At 41.2% G+C, this 20,626-nt stretch overlaps 1 protein-coding gene across 1 annotated transcript in view; it reads left to right on the top strand.

Annotated features, from left to right (window-relative positions):
* The window catches only part of cubn (cubilin (intrinsic factor-cobalamin receptor)), a 117,976-nt gene extending 97,594 nt beyond the window's left edge, over positions 1-20,382 (top strand). Inside the window, exons 54-67 of the mRNA XM_042510417.2 lie at positions 543-730; positions 3,681-3,834; positions 4,009-4,158; positions 4,284-4,469; positions 5,781-5,910; positions 6,691-6,908; positions 10,197-10,396; positions 11,464-11,626; positions 12,717-12,925; positions 16,020-16,164; positions 17,197-17,378; positions 18,197-18,362; positions 19,421-19,656; positions 20,122-20,382. Of these exons, the coding sequence (XP_042366351.2) occupies positions 543-730; positions 3,681-3,834; positions 4,009-4,158; positions 4,284-4,469; positions 5,781-5,910; positions 6,691-6,908; positions 10,197-10,396; positions 11,464-11,626; positions 12,717-12,925; positions 16,020-16,164; positions 17,197-17,378; positions 18,197-18,362; positions 19,421-19,656; positions 20,122-20,229 (2,435 nt within the window). The 3' untranslated portion in view covers positions 20,230-20,382. The remainder of the gene's footprint in view (positions 1-542; positions 731-3,680; positions 3,835-4,008; positions 4,159-4,283; positions 4,470-5,780; positions 5,911-6,690; positions 6,909-10,196; positions 10,397-11,463; positions 11,627-12,716; positions 12,926-16,019; positions 16,165-17,196; positions 17,379-18,196; positions 18,363-19,420; positions 19,657-20,121) is intronic.
* Positions 20,383-20,626: the final 244 nt, after the last annotated feature.

Here is a 20,626-nt window from a genome sequence, read left to right as displayed (position 1 = left end):
ACTCCCTTTTTTATTACCAGGGAAATTATGCTACCTATGAGACCAACAAACCTGTGAATGGAAGCTCATTAAGTCCGCCTGTATCAGTCAGTATGTTTAAAAGATGAAAAAGTCGAATTATTGTGTTAGCCCGACTAAAACTGGACTTTTAAAATACATGTAAACCTGTTCGACCTAAGTCAAATTTCTCGAAGTTGGACTAACACACCTAGATATTGCGGTTGGTGGTCAATTTACTCATTTGTATGTTTGGCCTAGACGTTCTGCACATGCTCCACAGTCCCTGCACCAGGTTTTGACCCAGATGTCAAATATAAATTCGAGGAGAAAGTCAGGAAAAACAACAACTCAACTTAACTCAACTTTAACTTTATCATCCCAAAGGATATTAAGATGAAGTTATCAACACGGCATGTGCTAAATCAAAAAACATGCATATAACTGTGCATGGAAACATACTGAGCGTTTTTGATCTTTGGCTCATATTGTTCGTATGATCATTTATACATGCACTGTGCACTCACATTATTTTTTCTGACCAGGCTGTGGAGGGGTGATCCATGCTGATTCAGGAACAATCAAGTCTCCAAACTATCCCCAGAACTTCCCAGCTAATGTGGAGTGTTCCTGGCAGATCATTGCCCATGAGGGGAACCACCTGGAGATGAGCTTCAGCAGTGACTTCCAGATTCCAGACAGCAGTGGAACCTGCCAGAGCAACTATGTTAAGGTACCAGTGCTGAGCAATCACATTCCAATGACGTGTTCATTTCAGTCAGGACTACTTAGTCAAGAACACTTCTTAGCGGCTTTTAAATTTAGCTTATTGCAGTTAGTATTTGGCGGTATGGCTCTGTTCTGGGGACCCCCTGTCCTTCCACGTGCTTACGTGGAAAGCGTTAAACAGGAACAGCACACGTTCCTACCCTTCCTGTGCATACAAGGAAGGCCTGAGGCAGGGAGAGCAGCAGCAGCAAAAAAAAAAAAAAAAAAGAACAAAACTCACAACAGAGCAGGCATCAATGACAACAATGTAATTGATCAAGTCAGAATGCACAAAGGAGGAGACGGGGAGGAGGAGGGTGCAAAGCGGCATGCAGGGGGAACAGGATAGAGCAGGCAGGCTATAGCAGCTTAAACAAGGCGGAGCGAGTGAGTTAGCATATCAGATGCTTAGAGGTGAATCAGCTGGCCATCACCTGATGAGGCTTGCATGATATCAGCTGATATCAACAGTAGCAGCGCTTGACATGGTGGCCTGCGTAAACTAATGCTATGCTCAATTGAGGCAGGCAGGAGAAATTTCATACTGAATGTATGATGGTCACACCAGCTGCTATCTCGATAAACTAACGTGGTAGTTAATGTGGCTGCACTAAAGCTAACATTGGCTGAAAACAGTCATGTGCTATCTGGCTTGGTTGCAATTTTCAGAGATCTCAGTAAAGTATTTCTTTGGTGAGAACAGAACAAGGTTACCAAAACATGATAGACAGCCCTCTGTGGACAGAATCCCATCAGTTCCTGATACAAGGCATTTGATTTTGAAACATTTACAGGACTGTGTTGTCGGCAGGAGCTTGTATGACTTCATAAATGAGAGGAATTTGTGCTTATAAATATTAAAATACAGTACTAATATCCATGGGCAGTGACGCAGCAGCAACGTTGCAACGACGCTGTATGTGTGAAGACAAAAAGCATGAAACATGCTGCAGCTTGGCGAGGCTGAAGTCACGCTATTGTACATCAGAAACTATGGAACCTGTCGTAGACGACAGGTTATTACTACCATACAGGGGTCAAAATAATGTACTCTTTACTCATCAAACTAATCTTTATAATAATACAAAATATATATGCTCAGTGGCTCCTACACACACACAGGTGACACGTGGTGTGTGAAGTGGGGAATTGGAGTAAAACAAACGTCTTTGAGTTTCCTCATCTCTGTGACTGGGAGAGACTTTTAAACTGGAGTAAAACGTGGTATATACTGTTGTCAATATAATCATCAAAATATCATTGTCACTGTCTATGCCAGTATAAATTATGAAACTGTGTGAAACTATGTGAAACTGATCCATATTTTTTTATTTTAGAGTGGCAGCAATATGCTTCCGTACCAATTACAAGGCAGTCTCTTTTCTACTCTTTTTTTATTGAGTGCAAAAGGGCAGTACAAAAACAATAACGAAAACAGGGGTAGGCAATGGATTAATGGACAAGCCAGAACAGAAAACAAACAAACATACAAAAATGATCAGGCATGATGGTATTGTTTCTGTTGTTAATATGCAAACCAATTTTTTTTATTATGCTATGGATGGTTATTGAGGACACTCACTTGTTTAGGTCCATGCGTGCTGAGACAGATTAGAGGGAAGAGGGACTGCCGGTGGTCGAGGCAATAGAGCTCAGGAAGCTGGTTAGGTCTCCCATTTCAATCACTGGTTCTGCTGCTCTAGGTCACACCCAGACAATAGGGAGGCCACTGGCCCTTTGCAGATACCTATGGCCCCTTGCAGAGCTCACCCCCAGACCCCCTGCTGAGCTGAGGTCAAGTCAAGTCAAGTCAGTTTTATTTATAGAGCCCATTATCACAAAACATGGTTTGCCTCAGAGGGCTTTACAGTGTACGACATCCCTCTGCCCTTAGACCCGCACATCACCCAAGGAAAAACTCCCCAAAAAGAACCCATGTAACGGGGAAAAAAAAGGAAGAAACCTCAGGAAGAGCGGTAGAGGATGATGAGGGATCCCTCTTCCAGGACGGACAGACGAGCAATAGATGTCGTAATAGCAAATGAAATACAATCATGGCAAAAAAGGAAAGAGAAAGAGAGAGGGGGAGAGAGGGGGAGAGAGGCACAGCAATAATAGAAACAGATGCATGTCATATTACAATAATGGTAGGTGTGAAATTAGTAATTGCACTCTATGATGATGTTGAGGGAGATGATAACAGTCTCATGGACATGTTGAAAGGGAGGTGTTCAAAGGCAAGATCACAGCATCGGCGCAACCAGGACCAGACCACAATCAGGGCGAGCGAGGGGCACAGTATCAGTACAGCCACAGCACGAGCACAACCAAAGGCAGGGTCGCAGCATCAGCACAGCTATCACAACGGTCAGGCACAGTCAAGGTTACGGCCAGGATCCAGGGACACTAGGAAACAAAGGAGCAGGAACGCTCCTGAGAGGCAACAGGATTAGCGTAGTGCAATTCAACAGGTCAATTTATCAGTCCTGTTTAAAAATGAGAGAGTTCCTTTTTTTAATTCTTATTTTACCTTCACTTTTCATTTGTTCTGTAGGCTACCTACATTTTGCTAGTTCATGTCTTATACTGTATTCACACTGGATAAGAATTTTCACAGCGCATTACTTTGTGCATACACAGCCGCTTGAGTATTTTTGGAGCATTTTACAACTTGCAAAAATTCAACCTCAACAGCTTTGCTGTGCTGCTAATTAACTAGGGGAGGCAGCTAACGGCTAACTTGGTTTGCTTAATGCTGCACTCTTTTACCATCATGCACTGTATACCTCTGTGAAATTTCAGGAAGGTATGAAGATATGAAATATTATGTAGTGCTTAAGCCTAATGTGGACTGTATCTTTAAAACAATGTTCGATTTGACAACACTTTGTGAATCAGTATGCATTCTCCTGCAGGTGTGGTCTGGTCAGACCCAAACTGCTGAGGCCCTGCTGTCAACAGGCTGTGGCTCTGTGGCCCCAGGCCCCATCATTGCTCCATACAACATCATCACAACCCGATTCCAGGGCACTGACGCCGGCAGAGGCTTCTCAGCGGTCTTCAGCACCAGTAAGAACCAGGCACAAAAGACAGCTCCACAGTGTCCATATGACCTGACTGACTGACAGATACAGCTCATGAATGTGAAACACAGTAGTCTTGATGATCAGGAGAGTGGAGTGAGGTATGAGGTGTTCTGTTCCAAAAGAGTGCAAACAAAGTCTGATGTGTTGTGTTTTTCAGGGTGTGGTGCAACCTTCACTGCTCCCAGCGGTCGTGTGGTTTCTCCAAATTATCCAGCCGACTATCCTAACTACTCCAACTGCAACTACACCATAGATGTTGGAGAACAGACTGTGGTCGTCCTCACCTTTCAGGTCTTCCAGATAGAAGGCAAGGATGAGCAACATACAGACAATCACCTGCAGATGTCTGGCCTTGCTTTCTGAACTTTTTAAAATTATTTTGTTTTCTTGGTTGTTTGAGTTATTTCTTGTGTATGTGTGTCTGTTATGTAGCACACTCCACCTGTCTGTTTGATGGGGTGAAAATCTACAGCCTGGCTACTGGTGGCCCTCCCACTGCCACTGTGTGTGGCAGCAACATCCCTGGGCCCTTCTCCAGCTTTGGCCCCATGTTGGTCCATTTCTACTCGGACTCTGTGATCAGCGACAGTGGCTTCATGGCAACATACAGAACCTTTGGTAAGTAAGGATGAAAAGAGAAAGAAGCTAATTTCTCCTGAGCAAATTTACCAAATGTTCTGTGTTCAAGTTGGAAAACTGAGGCCTGTATTATGAAGCCAAGTTCAACATACCCAGGTTATCTTTAAGTTATCTGGCTTGACTAAATCTAACAGTGGCGGTCTGGATAATCAGTTTCACAAAGCTGGTTATCAACTCGCGCAGTCAGCTCTGGGTTTTCCTCTCCAGCCACAGGCGTTTTCTCATGAAAGAGGCGGGGCTGTTAATTACAAGCAACGTCATCACAACCATGAATGAAGTACGTCTTAGAAGATGATAGGCTATGAATCAGTGATACAAATTATTGGACAGGAAAAAGTCAAGTTTTTTAGTAAGGAAATGTTAATCACAGCGTCTAATCTCACAGCACCAAAGAAGATGTAAATCTCCAAATATTAACATTACTTTTTTTGTTGTTATTGTTGTAGTTGGATGTGACAAAACTAATCTTAATCTTTCACATAAAACCCCCTATAAAGTAATACCAGACTGTTTCTACCACCTCAGTAAAGAGTGGAAAAATAGTTCATGAGTGATGAGCTGTACTTGACAGAAATGTTGCATCGATACTAACAGGAGCCAGTCAGTAGTGTGTGGATTATTTTTCTAATAAAATATAATCTTGTTATTATTTCCATTCATCATCACACAGGTGTGTCATTTTATTCTGAGCTGCAGTGATGAATCAAGAGTGTCAAATCAGCCTGATTTGACACTCTTATAACCAGATATATGTCAGATATCACTGTGGGGATAAATTAACTTTGAACAATTAAAATACATCTTCGTGTGTTCAATGTTCTAAACATCTCTCTCTCTGTCTCTCTCTGCTAGAATCTGCTTTAAATACAGAGTGGAAATATGAGGCCTGGAGCATTGATTGATTCTACTAACATTATAAAAAAAAGTCTGAACTCTTTTTACCTGTCACTCTAGTCACTCCGTACTTGTGTCCATGTCGGTACACTTTTTTCCAGTGATGTGATTTGTCAGAGGTTTGACAAGTTGTGATCTGACACCCTGATGTGAACCTGTTGCCGAGCAGGTTAGTAATTAGCTAGCCTCAGGAGTGACCCTATTACAGGGCACAGCACAGTCACTATTGTACCCTGTATTGAGGAAAAGGTCAGGGGTAAAACACTGCACATTGTACATGGAGTATTTGTCCAACACAAGTAACAAAGTGTGGAAATACTGAAAATATATATGTATAAATGCGGATGGATATTGGTATATATCACATATGGTGATACTGTATTTGTGTTTCTACAGCATGCGGTGGTTTCTTCAACAGCAGTATGGCTTCAATAAGCAGCCCAGCGCTCTCCATGGCCAATTACCACCACAACATCAACTGTACCTACCACATCATGGTCCGAGCAGACAGAGTGGTAGATATCAAGTAAGACTGCACTAACTATATCAACTATATTTCTGGACTTGGCTGGAAAACACACACACACACACACACGCACACACACACACACACACACACACACGCACACACGCTGTGTGACTGCTGTTATAAACTATGTCTGCTAACCAACCAATAGAAATGCAGCATGAAATGATGCACTGAGCAGAACGACATTGCTAAATGCTTAATATTAGTAGATACTTATACTTACTTACTTGCAAAATTGGCATCCCAAGTTGGCCTCTGTTCCCCAGCCATGACTGTATCCACATTCTCCTCCTCATTCGATTTGTTTGTTGACATTTTGCTCTTACCACTACAGCAGCGTAGATGGATGAAGCACACCAAGGGCCTTTTTTTCTTGTGTGTTGATGTCAATGGATGTAGGTTAGCCTGTGGTTCAGTAGGTGATGTCATCACACAGTCTGTATAGATCAAACCTGATGTTGCACCCAAGTTTATTAAAATCTGTGTCTCAGAGCATAGCTGCACTAATTTATGGGGTGTGACACATGTGCACTGTACCTAGACGTTGGAGGGTTATAGCAGATTGCGCAAAAAATTAAGGGATGGTGTCTGCTCAGGTGCTCTCTGGCTGCGCTCTTTTTTGTATCCTTAGGTGTGCTAAACCTGAAAAAACTATATCAAGGTTGTACTGGACTGTTCCCTTGTGACCACAGCACAAACTGAAGGGTGTATGTAGGTCCTTTAGTAATCTGTAACTCTGTGACTGAATCAGGATGTTCCCCTTTTCTCTGTGCCTAGGTTCAACACCTTCCACCTGGAGGCGTCCTCCTCCTGTCGATATGACTATGTGGCAGTGTACGATGGACCAGACACCTTGGCACCCTTGCTGGGAAAATTCTGCGGTACCGTGCTCCCACCGAACCTGCGCTCCTCCACCAACCAGCTGTTCATCGTGTTCCGTACGGATGCCTCAGTGAGTGGGGTTGGCTGGAGGCTGACGTACAGTGAGACACTTGGTAGGTCAATTTTTTTTTTCATTAAATTTGTTTTTATTTGAGTGACAGGAGATTAAACCAATTTTAATTTGGGAATAGATTAAATGACACCTATTCATTCCAGTGGAGTTGCTCACCTGGCGCATACGCCCCAAACATTTTTGCTTTCTTGATTACTTCTGCATTTTGTGGCCCAGTGAGTATGTGCAGTAGTGCTCCCAGGGCCACAAGTTCAAGTTGTGATGATATCATGGATTTTTAAATCACATTTCCCAGCTCCAGGAGAGTTTTACATATATAAAATAACCATGGCTCAAAAAATCAGTATAGGAAGAGTGAGATCTGGAACACCCTGCATGTGTGAGCAGCACGTGAGGGGGGCGAGGAGTTAATTTTGTATTTTAGCGCCCATGTTAACAAGTTAGAGCAGCGACACTGCCTGCATGACCCCATACCACCTTTTATTACAGTTTCAATGTCTTTATCTGTCACAGAGATGAAGAAATAAAAAATACAACTGTTTAACTCAAACTTTCCTGCTTTCATTTCAAAATAAAAGTGCTCGAACAGAGTCTCTATTGACAGAATCCCATCAGTTGTTGACATAAGGCATTTTTGCAAAAAACGTGTTGCTGACAATGCAGGAGCTGCATGAGTTATAAATGAATTTAACATTTTGCTTCTAAATTTGTAAATACAGAACTCATAGCAGCAGGCAGCCTTGCAGAAGTGTCACATCAACAACGCTGCCAGTGTGGACACAACAAGCGTGCAACACACTGCAGTTCAGCGAGGTTGCCATCACGTGCTGCTCACACATGCAGTGTGATCCAGGTGTAATAATGGAGCTTGTTTGCAGTTGGAGGTTTCCTGTCGGCTGTTTGATGTTTTTTTTTTTTTTTTTACAATCGTGGCCTATGAGGAAAATTCATTTTGGTGGATTGGGATTTTTTTCATTGTTTCTAGGAAAATAAACTGCAAGGCTGAGCTGCTTTCCTGAAGGCCTAGGTCTCTATCACAGAATACAGCAGTAAATGATCCCCAAACCCTTTCAAACATACCCTGTTTCCCTTTTTGTATTTAAATGTTTTTTTCTTCGGGTACATCGGGGTTACTTAATTTGTGATGGCGGTTCAGGATGGAGTTTTAATTTCTATTCCAGTTAAAAATATTTGCCATGTAGATTATGACATAGGACGCCCCTCATTAGATGGACCGAGACAGGACCTTTCTTATCTTTTATTTGACATTGTATTTTGTGATGTGCTTTCCCAAACATATCTGTAGTCAATCAAATTAGCACAAACCAGCTCCCATTTACATTCTGTCTCTTGTAGGTTCTCAGGCAGATCTCAATAAAGCCGAATGTAAAAGCCTCCAAGATGCTTTCAAGATTCATTCCAATAATTGTAAGCACTTCTGGAGGTGGTTTGAGACACATCTATCCAGACCTTTACAAGGAGTTAATGCTAATTTCTTTCCAAGACTCAGATGCATCTTTACTCCACCTAACTGTAACTGTCTGTAGAGGAACAGCCCTAACAGCATGTCAGCTGTCTCATGTAAGAACAGCAGCACACCAGAACCTCACGTTAAATGACTCGTTATTTCAATACACACGATTAGAAAGAAGGTGCACCGTAAGTTCATCTGCTTCCAGATCAGTTGCAGCCCTGAATGATCTGCGTGGGTGAGAGAGCACTGAGGGTGAGGGAGAGCTGTGAGGCTGATACAACTTTTACTTCACACACAGTCTATAAATAAGATCCGTCCATGTGTGTGTGTTAGTTTATGGATAGACCACTACCTGGACTGAAGAAGACTTCGAGCCAACATGGATTACAATCACATTTATGACCTGGCCATGCAGACGCAAACGTATATGTAATCACATATAGATAAACAAAAAAGGCTTCAATTTTTTTTCTTTTAAAGAATTGGGTGTTGAGTAATACATGCTGGTCTGTGTATGCGGGCATTACAGCATGCCTTCTGTGATGGAGCAAGGCAGCCAAAAATAAATGACTCAATTAACCAATTAATATGCCATTAAATGTACAAAACTAATATTAAAAATGAATGTATATTTATATAAGTAATATCGAAACTTTGATCTGCTTTCATCCCTGACTGGAGGACAGCATATAAGGGTTCATACCTGTGGGCACAGACCCCCTGCGCTCCCTGGTTCTCCAGCAGGCTCTGCTGGCCCTGTTTGACTCTCAGATGCAGGCTGGCTCTGTCTCTCAGCCCCTGAGGGGCCTCCAGCAGGTCCCGCTGACCCAAGCTGTGCTCTGCTCCTTCACTTACAGATCCAGAGGAAGGGCGGGGGGTCAGCAGGTCAGCGGGTCAGCGGGTCAGCGGGTCAATGCTCATGGCCAAGGGCCCTCTGATGGCTTTCTTCCGTATCCACATTTTCCTTATATGGAGCTGTGGACTTTTATCTTTATTTTCAGGGATTTTGTGCCGCTGCTCTCGGAACATGGCATTTCTCCACTACGAGTGGACAAAAAACATTTCGTACGCTAGCCAACCATAGAACAGTGAGGTGGGATTGTCCCTACCCTTATTAAAAGAGATGACCATAATACAGAAATAAATAATGTTTGAGAAAACAAATGGGGCTGGATACAAAGAGAAACAATACAATGATAAATAAATACATAGATTCATTACATTTAAAAGTAAATAAATCAATTAAAAAATAAATATAAAATAAATAAAGGCAAAAGTAAAAAAAATAAAATAATATAAATTAATGGGAAAACTAAATAGGAAAGTTAATAAATAAAGGAATTGATACAAAGGTAAATATATATAGGAGACAAAAAAAACTTGTATTTTAATTTTTTCAATATTTTCAATTTTAAAGAAATCATCAATCAAATGTAGTATAAAAGCATGCATTTGCTTTTTCATAACAAGAATATGATCTGTATTTCTTGGTTTGTGAGAGAGGATCTGGGTTGACCCTGAGTTTACGAAAAACAGGCCCACCATCTGTCTTTCCCCCTCATAACCACATTGCAGTTTATTTCATCCAACCATTTTTGGCCACAGCGTCACCATCTGGATAATTTTTTAGGTCTAAGTTGTTACCACAGCAACCCATGCAGATAGGATTGTGATGTCTGGGCACACAAATGTGATATAATTAACTACTAGTGCAGACAGTCTGACTTAAAGATTAGATTTGAGAAACAATTGTGACTGCAGTCTAAATGTGTGTGCGTCCTGCTTGTGTGTGTGTGCACGCGTGCGCACGTGCGTACATGCATGCATGTGTCTGTGTGTCTGTACTGCCTGCAGGTCCAGCACAGGGATGTGGTGGCTACCTTTCCATGCCCATGGGCATGTTTGGTTCTCCAGATTCTAACCTGGATGGGAGGTATGAGCCCAGGATGGACTGCCTGTGGACCATTGAAATGCCAGTCAACAAGGTTATCAACCTGACCTTCAGCTCCTTTGACCTGGAGAGCTCCTCTACCTGCCGCTTCGACTATGTCAAGGTAACCACCAGCCATTGATTTATTGCAAATACGACTTTTCTTCCATTAGAACATGACTGAACATAAGGCAACATGTCGCTGCATTGTGTCATCTCAGGCAATTATGTCCAACTGCAAATTAATGTTCATAAGATCAGTTGTCACGACTGATCAAGAGTGACATCACACATCAGTTAACTGTGGGCTGAGAATGCTTTCATTCAGTATGTTTACATGATGTTGAAAAAAGTCCAATTATTGTGTTAAACTTGTTAAAACTGGACTTTAAAATACATGAACACATGCTGATTGATATCATCCCAAGTCAGATTTCTCAAAGTCAGAGTAACACATCAAGATAATGTGTTTGGGGGTTGATTGACTCTTTCATGTATACACCTCAACCAGAACTGAACTGGCCTAATCGTGCTGCCCATGCTTCATAGTCCCCCCCAAGAAGTCAAACAGCATAAATTCGTTGAAGAAAGCCGGGGAAAAATAAATGAAGAACAAAGAAAACAACAAGATGAAGGTTCCAAGTAAAGCATAAAGTATGTACGGAATGTACAACACCGAAAAGTTATCCATGATTTCATCCTTCGACATGCTACTTGCTTAGGTCAACAGGAAGAAGGTCTGACAGCACCCAGCTGACAGGGAGCATATCTCCCCCTGCCGTGTTGGAGTCGGACATATTTCCTTCAATAAATGGATTCTCCCCTAGTGCTTGTATACTGGGACGAGGACAGTAGTCCAAATAAATGGCCTGACAGGGCTGTAACTGTTGATACACTTATCTGTGCATAAACTACTCAATGTGGGTTACTTTTGTGAATTAAAAATAAGTAAAGATCATACTGATTTGTACTATCCTGTATTGACTACAGTTGTGTATTTGCTTCAGTGTCGATGTATGTCTGCGATTTATAATGTTGAGCGTAATAATCAGATACACTTTAGAAATGCAAGATATGTCCTGCTTTTAACACTTCAGCACTGTAGGAAAACACTAACACAGCCAGTATAATATGTAACAATGGATTTGCTATTTTGTGTTGATGTTTTTAATGTGTGTGTATCTCTGTCAGGTGTATGATGGTCAAAACATTCACAACCTGCTGGCTGGAACATTTTGTGGAAGCGTCATTCCTTCTTACTTTGTATCCAGTGGAAACTTCCTGACCGTTCACTTTGTCACTGATAGCTCTGTGCAGAAACGAGGCTTCAACGCTACCTACAGAGCTCTGCCAAGTAAGACCCCCCCCCCCTTTTACTACACTGCACTGTGTTTGCCACAGAAACCAGGCTTCATTTTCTTTTCAGTTTAAGTGCACGACACCGGCAATACTTAACCCCCAAATAACTGTTTTCAGATACTATCTGCTGCTGCCTCATTGGTTCTTAGCCCAGTCCATCAGTCAAAAATATATTAAAATATATTAATGACCGCACCACCAAGGTCGGTGGAATTTGTTTTCAGCACAACAATCAATCAGTTAATCAGTCAGTCAACCTTTTATTTGACACATTGGATCATACAAGGTACTCCAGTGAATCGATATCGATATCAATATCAATATCAATATCAATATCAATATCAATATCAACATCACATCACACTAGACACATGACTAACACAACGGATATATTGATCATAAATTTAAAAAAACAAAAAAACAAAAAACAAAAAAAAAAACAGCAAACAGTGATTGATTGATTGGGGACCAGGTTTAACAACAGCAAAACCACAAACAATGAATATCTGGAAATAATACAGAATGGCTGAGAGCCTTCTCTCAGCTTAGCCTCTGTTTCTGTTTCTCATGAGACTGCTGCTGTGGGACTGAAGCTCTGTACCTGGAACACAGTCACACACACTGTGACAGGACTAGCTGTTTGCATCACATAGCTAACATTACCCAACAGTTACTAATAGGTTTATTGACAGTCCTCAGATGGAGTTTGTTATTGGTGTGAGATTGTTGCTCAGTGTTGGATTTTAACTGCTGCTGACCCAAGTGACAAAATATGACGTGTAAGGATAAGATTACATTGTGCTGTGTTATTAGCTCTTGTTAATCAGACAGAGAGAGCTGAAGAGCAGTTCACAGAGACTGTCATTTAGCGCTGTATCGAATAGAAGCAACAGCTGATCGGCAGCAGTTAACTGTTACTGATGCCATGAAATCAGACATTTCACACTGCGACAATCCCAAAAATAGCCTGTGAAATTCTTGAGGGAATATAAAACAAATCCTTGCAGTTATAAACTAATGAATCACATGTTGCTGCTATATTTTTAATTTTATGCATTTCATAAACTTCTCACTGTGTCCCTCAGTGATTTGCGGTGGGACTCTGAATGCCACAACGGCCATCCAGAGCCTGACCTCCCCCTCCTTCCCCAGTGCCTACCCTCCTTACACCTCTTGCCGCTGGATCCTGGATGCTCCAGTCCAGGAGACCATCAAAGTGTCAGTTGAGACCTTTTCCCTGCAGTCTAGCCAGAGCTGTTCTGACAACTACCTGGAGATGAAGGATTGGCCTCTGGTGAGTGTCCTGTTGGTGACCAAATGTATATGTGTGTGGAGGCTCAGGCTCAGGGCGCCTATGCCCTGCTGTGGACAGTTAGTGAAGCCACGTGCAACAGAGTAAAAAACTGGACACCTTGCCCAATTAACCCTTAAATACATCCCACCAGCTGGTGAAGGTGGATACAACCATCAGTGTGTGAGGAGTTAAAGGAGGGCTCACAGGTGAGATTCCATTCATTCTAAATGCTAAGCAGTAGCCAAGTCATTCTCATCAGCATTCTCATCTCCTCATCACATATCGCTGCTTTGTCCATGGACTTTTGTGTCTAGATATTACGCTTTGGGTATCCTCCTGCATTTACTGGTGATGTTAAGGAAGGCCGCAATCATCAAAGTCAGGTTCAGGCAGTAAAAGCACATGGTTACAAATGCAGATCCTCAACATAGTTAGGTTTAACAAAAAAGAATGTTTTTAGGTTTAAGAAGGGAACAAAACTGCAACAAACTCAATAGTTTTGTTAATTTGGATGGTTATGTTGGGCTTAATTTTGATGAACAGAAGAGGACGGCACGGTGGCGACGGGTTAGCACTGTTGCCTCACAGCAAGAGGGTCTCTGGTTCGACACCCGGTTGGAACCGGGTTCAGTTCTTCTGTGCAGAGTTTGCATGTTTTCCCCGTGTCTGCATGGGTTCTCTCCGGGGTCTCCGGCTTTCTCCCAAAGTCAGTCAGGTTGATTGGTGACTCTAAATTGCCCTTATGGTTGTCTGTCTATATGTGTGTCGGCCCTGCGATAGTCTGGCAACCTGTCCAGGGTGTGCCCCGCCTTCCGCCTGATGACAGCTGGGATTGGCTCCAGCCCCCCCACGACCCTTATGAGGACAAGCAGTTACAGAAAATGACTGACAGTTAGAAGAGGATGAGAAGAATGGGTTGTTGGGATATTTTGTAAACAATTATCAAACAGATACTCATGATTGTCTTTTGTTGAAGTTGCTGATACTGTTTGTCCAATATTTAACTCAAGCAAGACAACGTCTAACCTTGATTATTACTTTGGATTACAGTGGATAAATGACAATTCTCGTCAATACCAAGCATCCCACATCAGATACTGTAAACTAAGATAAATGGTGAAAAATGCAGCTGTTATGATGTAGTGTGGCAGCCAACTAACTAATGGTGTAAACTACGAACTCACACAAAGACAATAATAACCAGAATAAACAATCATTTTCAAAAACAAAACACAGAAATACTGACAAAAAGTGACATTTAAAACAGCAAACTGAAAACACAAAACCACTCAGTCCAGCACTAGGCATGATGAGATACATAGGTTTAGTAAGTGTGACTACAGTGAAAAATGTTGTTTTTGAAAATGCCATCATGTATGGATTAAAGCACAACATAATGTTAGATAACAGCATCTTGTGAATTTTGGAAAATGATGGTACTTCTATATGCTACCCTATAGGGACCTTTGTTGCTCCTTATATCACATTGTTACGCGTAGCATTTCAACCTGACAGCCCCAACAGGTTCCTTCTGGCAGCGTTATCCACTGACGCCGTCTGTCCTTGTATCATGCTGCTATGCCTGGTGCCATCTGGCTGACTGGAAGCACATCATACCGCAGCGAAAGGTGGCTTTATCTTATGCTGAAATCACTAACAAAGTGGGGACATTTAATGACTTCAGAACAAGACCAGGCTAGCTTAGTGTATCATCAAAGAGTCGACTGCTCGCCTTTGGCCATGAAGCACGGACCCAACTTCTAATTTATGTTTCATACATTATGTAGGACTGACTTCCATAGCTGGAAATAATTGCAGCATTAACAACGTGACATACAACGTGATGGGACTGTACTAAAAACAACAAAAATGATACTTATGGGGAAAATGCACAGCATTTATGAGAGGCAGTATTTCCAGTTGGCCATTAAATTCTGAGACCCTCAACTAAATCTCAATGTTGTCTTGATGTAGATTCTTTGGATCAAGCCATTTTTTACCATTTGGATCACACAGTAAAAATTAAGCGGGAACATGAAAATTGAAAGAAAAAAAACATGGACTCAGACACTGCTAGATTTAATATATACTGTAATGCTGACACCTTGACCACCCCAGCCCATCAGGTGAATGAGGGAGAGACCATTCATTTCACAGATAAGGAAGGTTAAGGGAGAAATGGAATCCTGACCCGCCAGTTTCAGCGTTTCAGGTGAGAGAGGCACCATGCACTACGGAGCTTCAGTGTTAGGTGAGAGAGAGCCTGGTGTGCCTCCTACTGCTTGTCAGCAGTCATGACACTTAATAATTTCTTAAGTTAAAAAAAAAAAATTCTAATAGTTACACAGTATAACAATCTGTGTCCAGTGTTGTAAATTAGTCTGTTAAATTTTATTGTGCTTCTGAAATGATAAGTGTCCTCATTATGGAAGATATTGAAATTCACCTGCTCTGTGCTGCAGGACAGTGCTCCACCTGGGCTGAGACACAGAAATGGTTCAAACTCAGTCAATAAACCCATAATAACCGTTGGGTAAAATGATCGCTTCTGTCACTGTGTGTGACAGGTGCAGCAGCAGGACCACAAACACTGAAATGGCATTCGTCTTCTACAAATTTAAAAAAAGAAAAAAAGAGAATATCTGTATGCCTATAGTGAAAACCGAATGCCTACCCAATTAATTAATACTTGAATAGCCGAATATTTGGGTCCAGCCCTACTGAATTTACAACTAGCACTACAACTAGTCTCTGTACTTTTGCCTTCTTTCTTCACTCCGTCTTTTTTTTTTGCTCTTTCTAGTTCCTCCTCCTCTAAAACCCACTAGGTTAACATACTTGTGTTTGATTGACACTGACTGGCTAATAGCAAATTAGCACCTTACAAAAACTTACAATTAACACCTGGTTGGCTTACACACAAAAGAAAAAGGACTTGAGATGACCTGAGACGTTGCTTCTTAAAACAGGGGATATTTCAACATCCGACTAGCACCCATACCATACACCCCAGCAATAACTGAGTGACCCATAGTCCTGCACTGTTTCAAAAGTGTAATATCCCATTGTGAGTGAGCTCACTGTTGTGTTTCAGGGAGACTACGGGCAGTCCCATAAATTCTGTGCATCAGATGATCATCCACCAGACTTCTACAGCTATGGTAGAACCATCCATGTGCACTTCAGATCTGATGCCTTCATGACAGGAAACGGACTGAAATTTAACTATCAGATCGCCAGTAAGTTCCCATGATAAACTGATCAAAATATTTTACTAAAGTAGACTTACTTGGATATATATTATTTGTTTAGCTGTATATACCGTATATGATGTTTATCCTTAAAAAATTGAGGGCTACAAATGTGTGTATATTACTTGCAACTTTGTCCCAATAGTGCCAGTAACCAGCAGCCAACAGTGTGCTACCGGAGAGAGTCCTAAAACCCAGAAATGAGTTAGTATTTCAAATGAGGTTCACTCGTCAGGCTTTTTGATTGGGATTTTTGTCAGATGCCTGAAATAAGGTCTGTGGTTAACACAAGCTTCAGATGAATACACTTGTTGTGGTGGCAACATTAAATCATGTGACTGTACATTGGTTTGTTTACAGTCTAACATTAACTTTTTACTATTTTTTTTGTGCCAATTGCATTTAGGCTTCAATAATCCTAAAAATGGTATTCATTAGTGAAGATTATCTTGCTGAACAAATTGTGCAAGTATCATACACATTCATTTACCACAGAGATTATTTTCTGCCATGACCCAAAATCCAATGGAAAAATCCCATAGGCCTTGTGACGAGGGAACCAGGGCAATGCAAAGTTCCATGCAAGCAAACAGAAAAAAACATCATCCCCTGGGCGATCTATAGAGGCGTATGTAGACCCTCTCTCCAGTCAGCACAGCTTCACATACTTCAGACATTTCTTTTAATCGAAGTAAATATTGCAATATTAGTGCTAGCTCTTTTGAAATGTTTGGTCACCCAAATCACCCCCCCTTTTCAGTGGTATTGCTCAAGATAGTTTGGGCTTAATTTCGCAGGTTGTCAGATATTGATCTCAAAGATTTATCTCATTACACCATTTGCCACAACTCAACATATCTTTTCCCCAGTGTTCATGTTTTACTGGATAACCCACAGAAAACACTGTCACAGATCTCACTGACTCATTTTCCCAAAGAAATATATTCCCCAGGTTTAGCATTTATGGGCATGATGGGTACTGAGGGACTTTAGGTGTCTGACTGTGGTGGTGATTTCCAGGCTGCAGCCGGACCTATGAACAAGAGTATGGCTACCTAAAGAGTCCGGGCTGGCCAGACATCTACCCCCACAACATGGACTGTACCATTATTCTGAAGGCTCCACAGAACAGCTCCATCTCTCTCTTCTTTAACAGCTTTGATCTGGAGAGTAACGTCAACTGTCCATTTGACTACCTGGAGGTAAAGCACGCGGCAGAGACACACACACCTCCACTGGCTACATTCATCATTTCACTCACATACTGTACATGATACTGCCTTGTAGCTTCTGGACTTTCAGGGAATTTCTTTACCTGTCTGTGTTTATACCAGTTTTGAAGTCCATATTGAAAAGTCCAAGCAATTCTTACCAGATTGTCTTGATTAGGAATCAAATGGCAACCAAAAAAAAAAAAAAACTGCATACGACAAGCATACGAAATGCATATGATCTAAGGTTACTAACCCTAACACCTAACCCCTGTCTGTAAAGAGGAGACTCATGGGTACCCATTGAATCCAATTTCATTCAGATATCTTGAGGTCAGAGGTCAAGGGACCCCTATGAAATGGACATGCTATTTTTCCAGCACCAAAATTTAGCCCCCCCCCAATTTATATACACATACATATGTCCAACATATCTGAGCTCACCTCACCTTCAGCACAGGAATGCAAAGATCTCTTCTGTTTATGATGGTGACTACGTAAAAACTGTAATTAATGTACATTAAGGGATATAATTGCACATAATTAGATTTTTTGAGCAAGTTGGATGTTTTCAAACTGATGAAAACTGAATAAACTAAGTATAATTATAAGGTAAAATAGTCACTTTTTGATATTTAAAAATGTAATTTGACCAGCATCTAAAAATAGGTATCACACAAAGCCAAGATGCTTCTTTATTGTGTCTATTTACACTACATGGGTCAAACTCATGTGGATTGGAGTGTCCATGTAATTTGACCTCGGTGTCTCAGTGTCTCAATTCATCATAACTGTCTGTTGTCTCTCAGATTCATAACGGCAGCACAGCCACCTCACCGTTTATTGGACGGTTCTGCGGCAGCACCTTGCCCGACCCCATCTTTCCACGATCCAACCTGCTCTATTTACGCTTTGTGAGTGACTTCTCTTACGCCCGTGATGGCTTTGAGGCGACGTGGACATCCTCCCCTCATGGTCAGAGCTCAGCTGTTTATAATGTCTACATAATTTTATACCAGGTTCAATCAAACATCTTCAGCTTGCAGATTTACATTTAAAAAGACTAACACAGTCTCTGTTACTGATTAATACAGTTACTTAAACAGTTTCCAATATTCCAACATTACTCACATGTTGGCATGGCAAGTGGGTGGGTGGGTGTGTGTGTGTGTAGGGGGGGGCATATTTCGGGCCATAATGACTGCTCAGAGAACCTGACATGGAGAGGGCAAAAAAGAGAAGCAGGTGTGCAAGAAAAAGTCCCAGTGCAACAGAGTAAAATGTAAAAGTGCTGGCACATGTGAGTACTGTCCACTTCCAGCACTGGTCTTGAACCTAGGGTGAGTGAAATCTATGACTTCTTGTTTCAAACAGTGATTTTGCTGATGGACTGCAGTTACTTTATCTTGTGTGTCACATGTGAGAGTTCTGTCTGCGGTGGAAATGCTAAATGTACATGTCCGGGCTATTAACATAATTAAAATAAGTAAAATAATTTTTGAAAAATAGTCCTGTACATCTACTACATCTCTTTTTTTTGCATTTTTCTTGTTTACTATGCTGATGATACTGTTTTCTTAGGCACTCATACTGTCAGTAAAATGAACTGAATGACTTTGTAGAGAACCTTACCAAGCTAACCGTGTGTGCAGCATGTCCAACTAGACAAAAGTTTAAACATTTTTATTTGTATGCATTATCAAAACATGACTATACTGGGCTGAGTGCTACATTTTCAAATTATGTCTTTTTCTGCCATGATTTTGTTTCAATGAAAAAATGAAAACTCAGTAAAACACATTTTTTTAGACAAAGAATGTTGTCAGTCTATAGGAACACCTTGTTAACCAAATGTGCTTATGTTGACCTAGTTTCACTCTCTAGGTCTTTATGTGCTAGCTATTTTTTAAATATTTTGCCGTTGCTAGTTTTTTAATGGTTATAACTGTTTTTAGAAAAGGTTAATGCCTTCCTGTTAGCTTCCCATTTTTCTCTTCACTGAAGTGTTTATGTTTCATATGTTTGTGGGCTAGGTTGTGGTGGCACTCTGTACGGAGACCATGGTTCATTTGCAAGTCCCAACTTCCCAGGCACCTACCCCAACGGAACCCACTGTGAGTGGGGTATCAGGGCACCCAGAGGTCGTGTGGTGACCGTCACGTTTGCCCAAATCAGTATCGATGATCCTGGAGACTGCCTGAACAACTTCTTAAAGTTGTATGATGGCCCAGACGCCTCCTCATTGCCTGTTGGGCCTTACTGTGGAGCGGTATGTAACTGCTTCAACTGTGATGCAGACTTAGCAGGATATCTTTGCCGTCTAAGTTGTTACTGCAGTTTGTAAATAAGGTAAATAACAATATGGTGCAAATATATGTAATATACATACACATAGCCTGTGTTTCTATAAATACATATTGGTAATCATGGTTCCAAAATAAGAGATCCACCATCTGCACAGGTGGTAGTTTTAGAAAACAATTTATTCATGTCATGTGCACCTTCATACATTTTCTTTAGTGATAAAATGTCAGTTACAGAGGAGCTACTACAGCCAATGTGAAAGACAGCAGAGATAGATAGTTAGATCCTGTTTTTTTTCTGTGTAGGCTATCCCTAAAGCATACACAGTATATCAATCTCTGAAAGCTAAGCCAATAAGTGCAACAATCAATAGTCTGAATATAGCCTACAAGGATGTGATTTGTGTCTCCTCTATGTGTCATTTGTTCAGGAGACCAACATCGCTCCATTCACAGCCTCCTCCCATCATGTCTACATTGTATTCCATGCCCAGTCCGCCACCCTGCCTTCAGGGTTCAGACTCACCTGGAGCAGCTGAGAGAATGTCCGTCTACACACACACACACACACACACACACACACACACACACACACAGACACACAGACACACAGACAGTTGCTGAGTCATTTTCTAATCATATTTTAAATGTAAACAAAAAAATTAAAAAAATTAATAAATTTATACCGACATTTTTCTTTGTTTGTTTCTTTGTTGTTTGATTTAGTTTTATCATATTCATTTTAAACATTTCAACAGCCCCACTGACCTGCTCATGCAACAGGCTACACAATCTGGACAGTCAAGAGTTGTTCAAACCTAAGGAATCTGAAATTCTTGCAATTACAATTTAATTATTTCAAAAAATGTATGTTTTATTAGCCTTTATTTAACCAGGTTTGTCCCATTGAAATCAAAGATCTATTTTGCTCAAGTT

This window comes from Plectropomus leopardus, chromosome 21, assembly GCF_026936395.1.
Source record: "Plectropomus leopardus strain MGB_pleo_1.0 chromosome 21, ASM2693639v1, whole genome shotgun sequence".
In the NCBI taxonomy this organism is placed as follows: domain Eukaryota; kingdom Metazoa; phylum Chordata; class Actinopteri; order Perciformes; family Serranidae; genus Plectropomus; species Plectropomus leopardus.
This window is presented reverse-complemented; position numbering and strand designations above follow the sequence as displayed.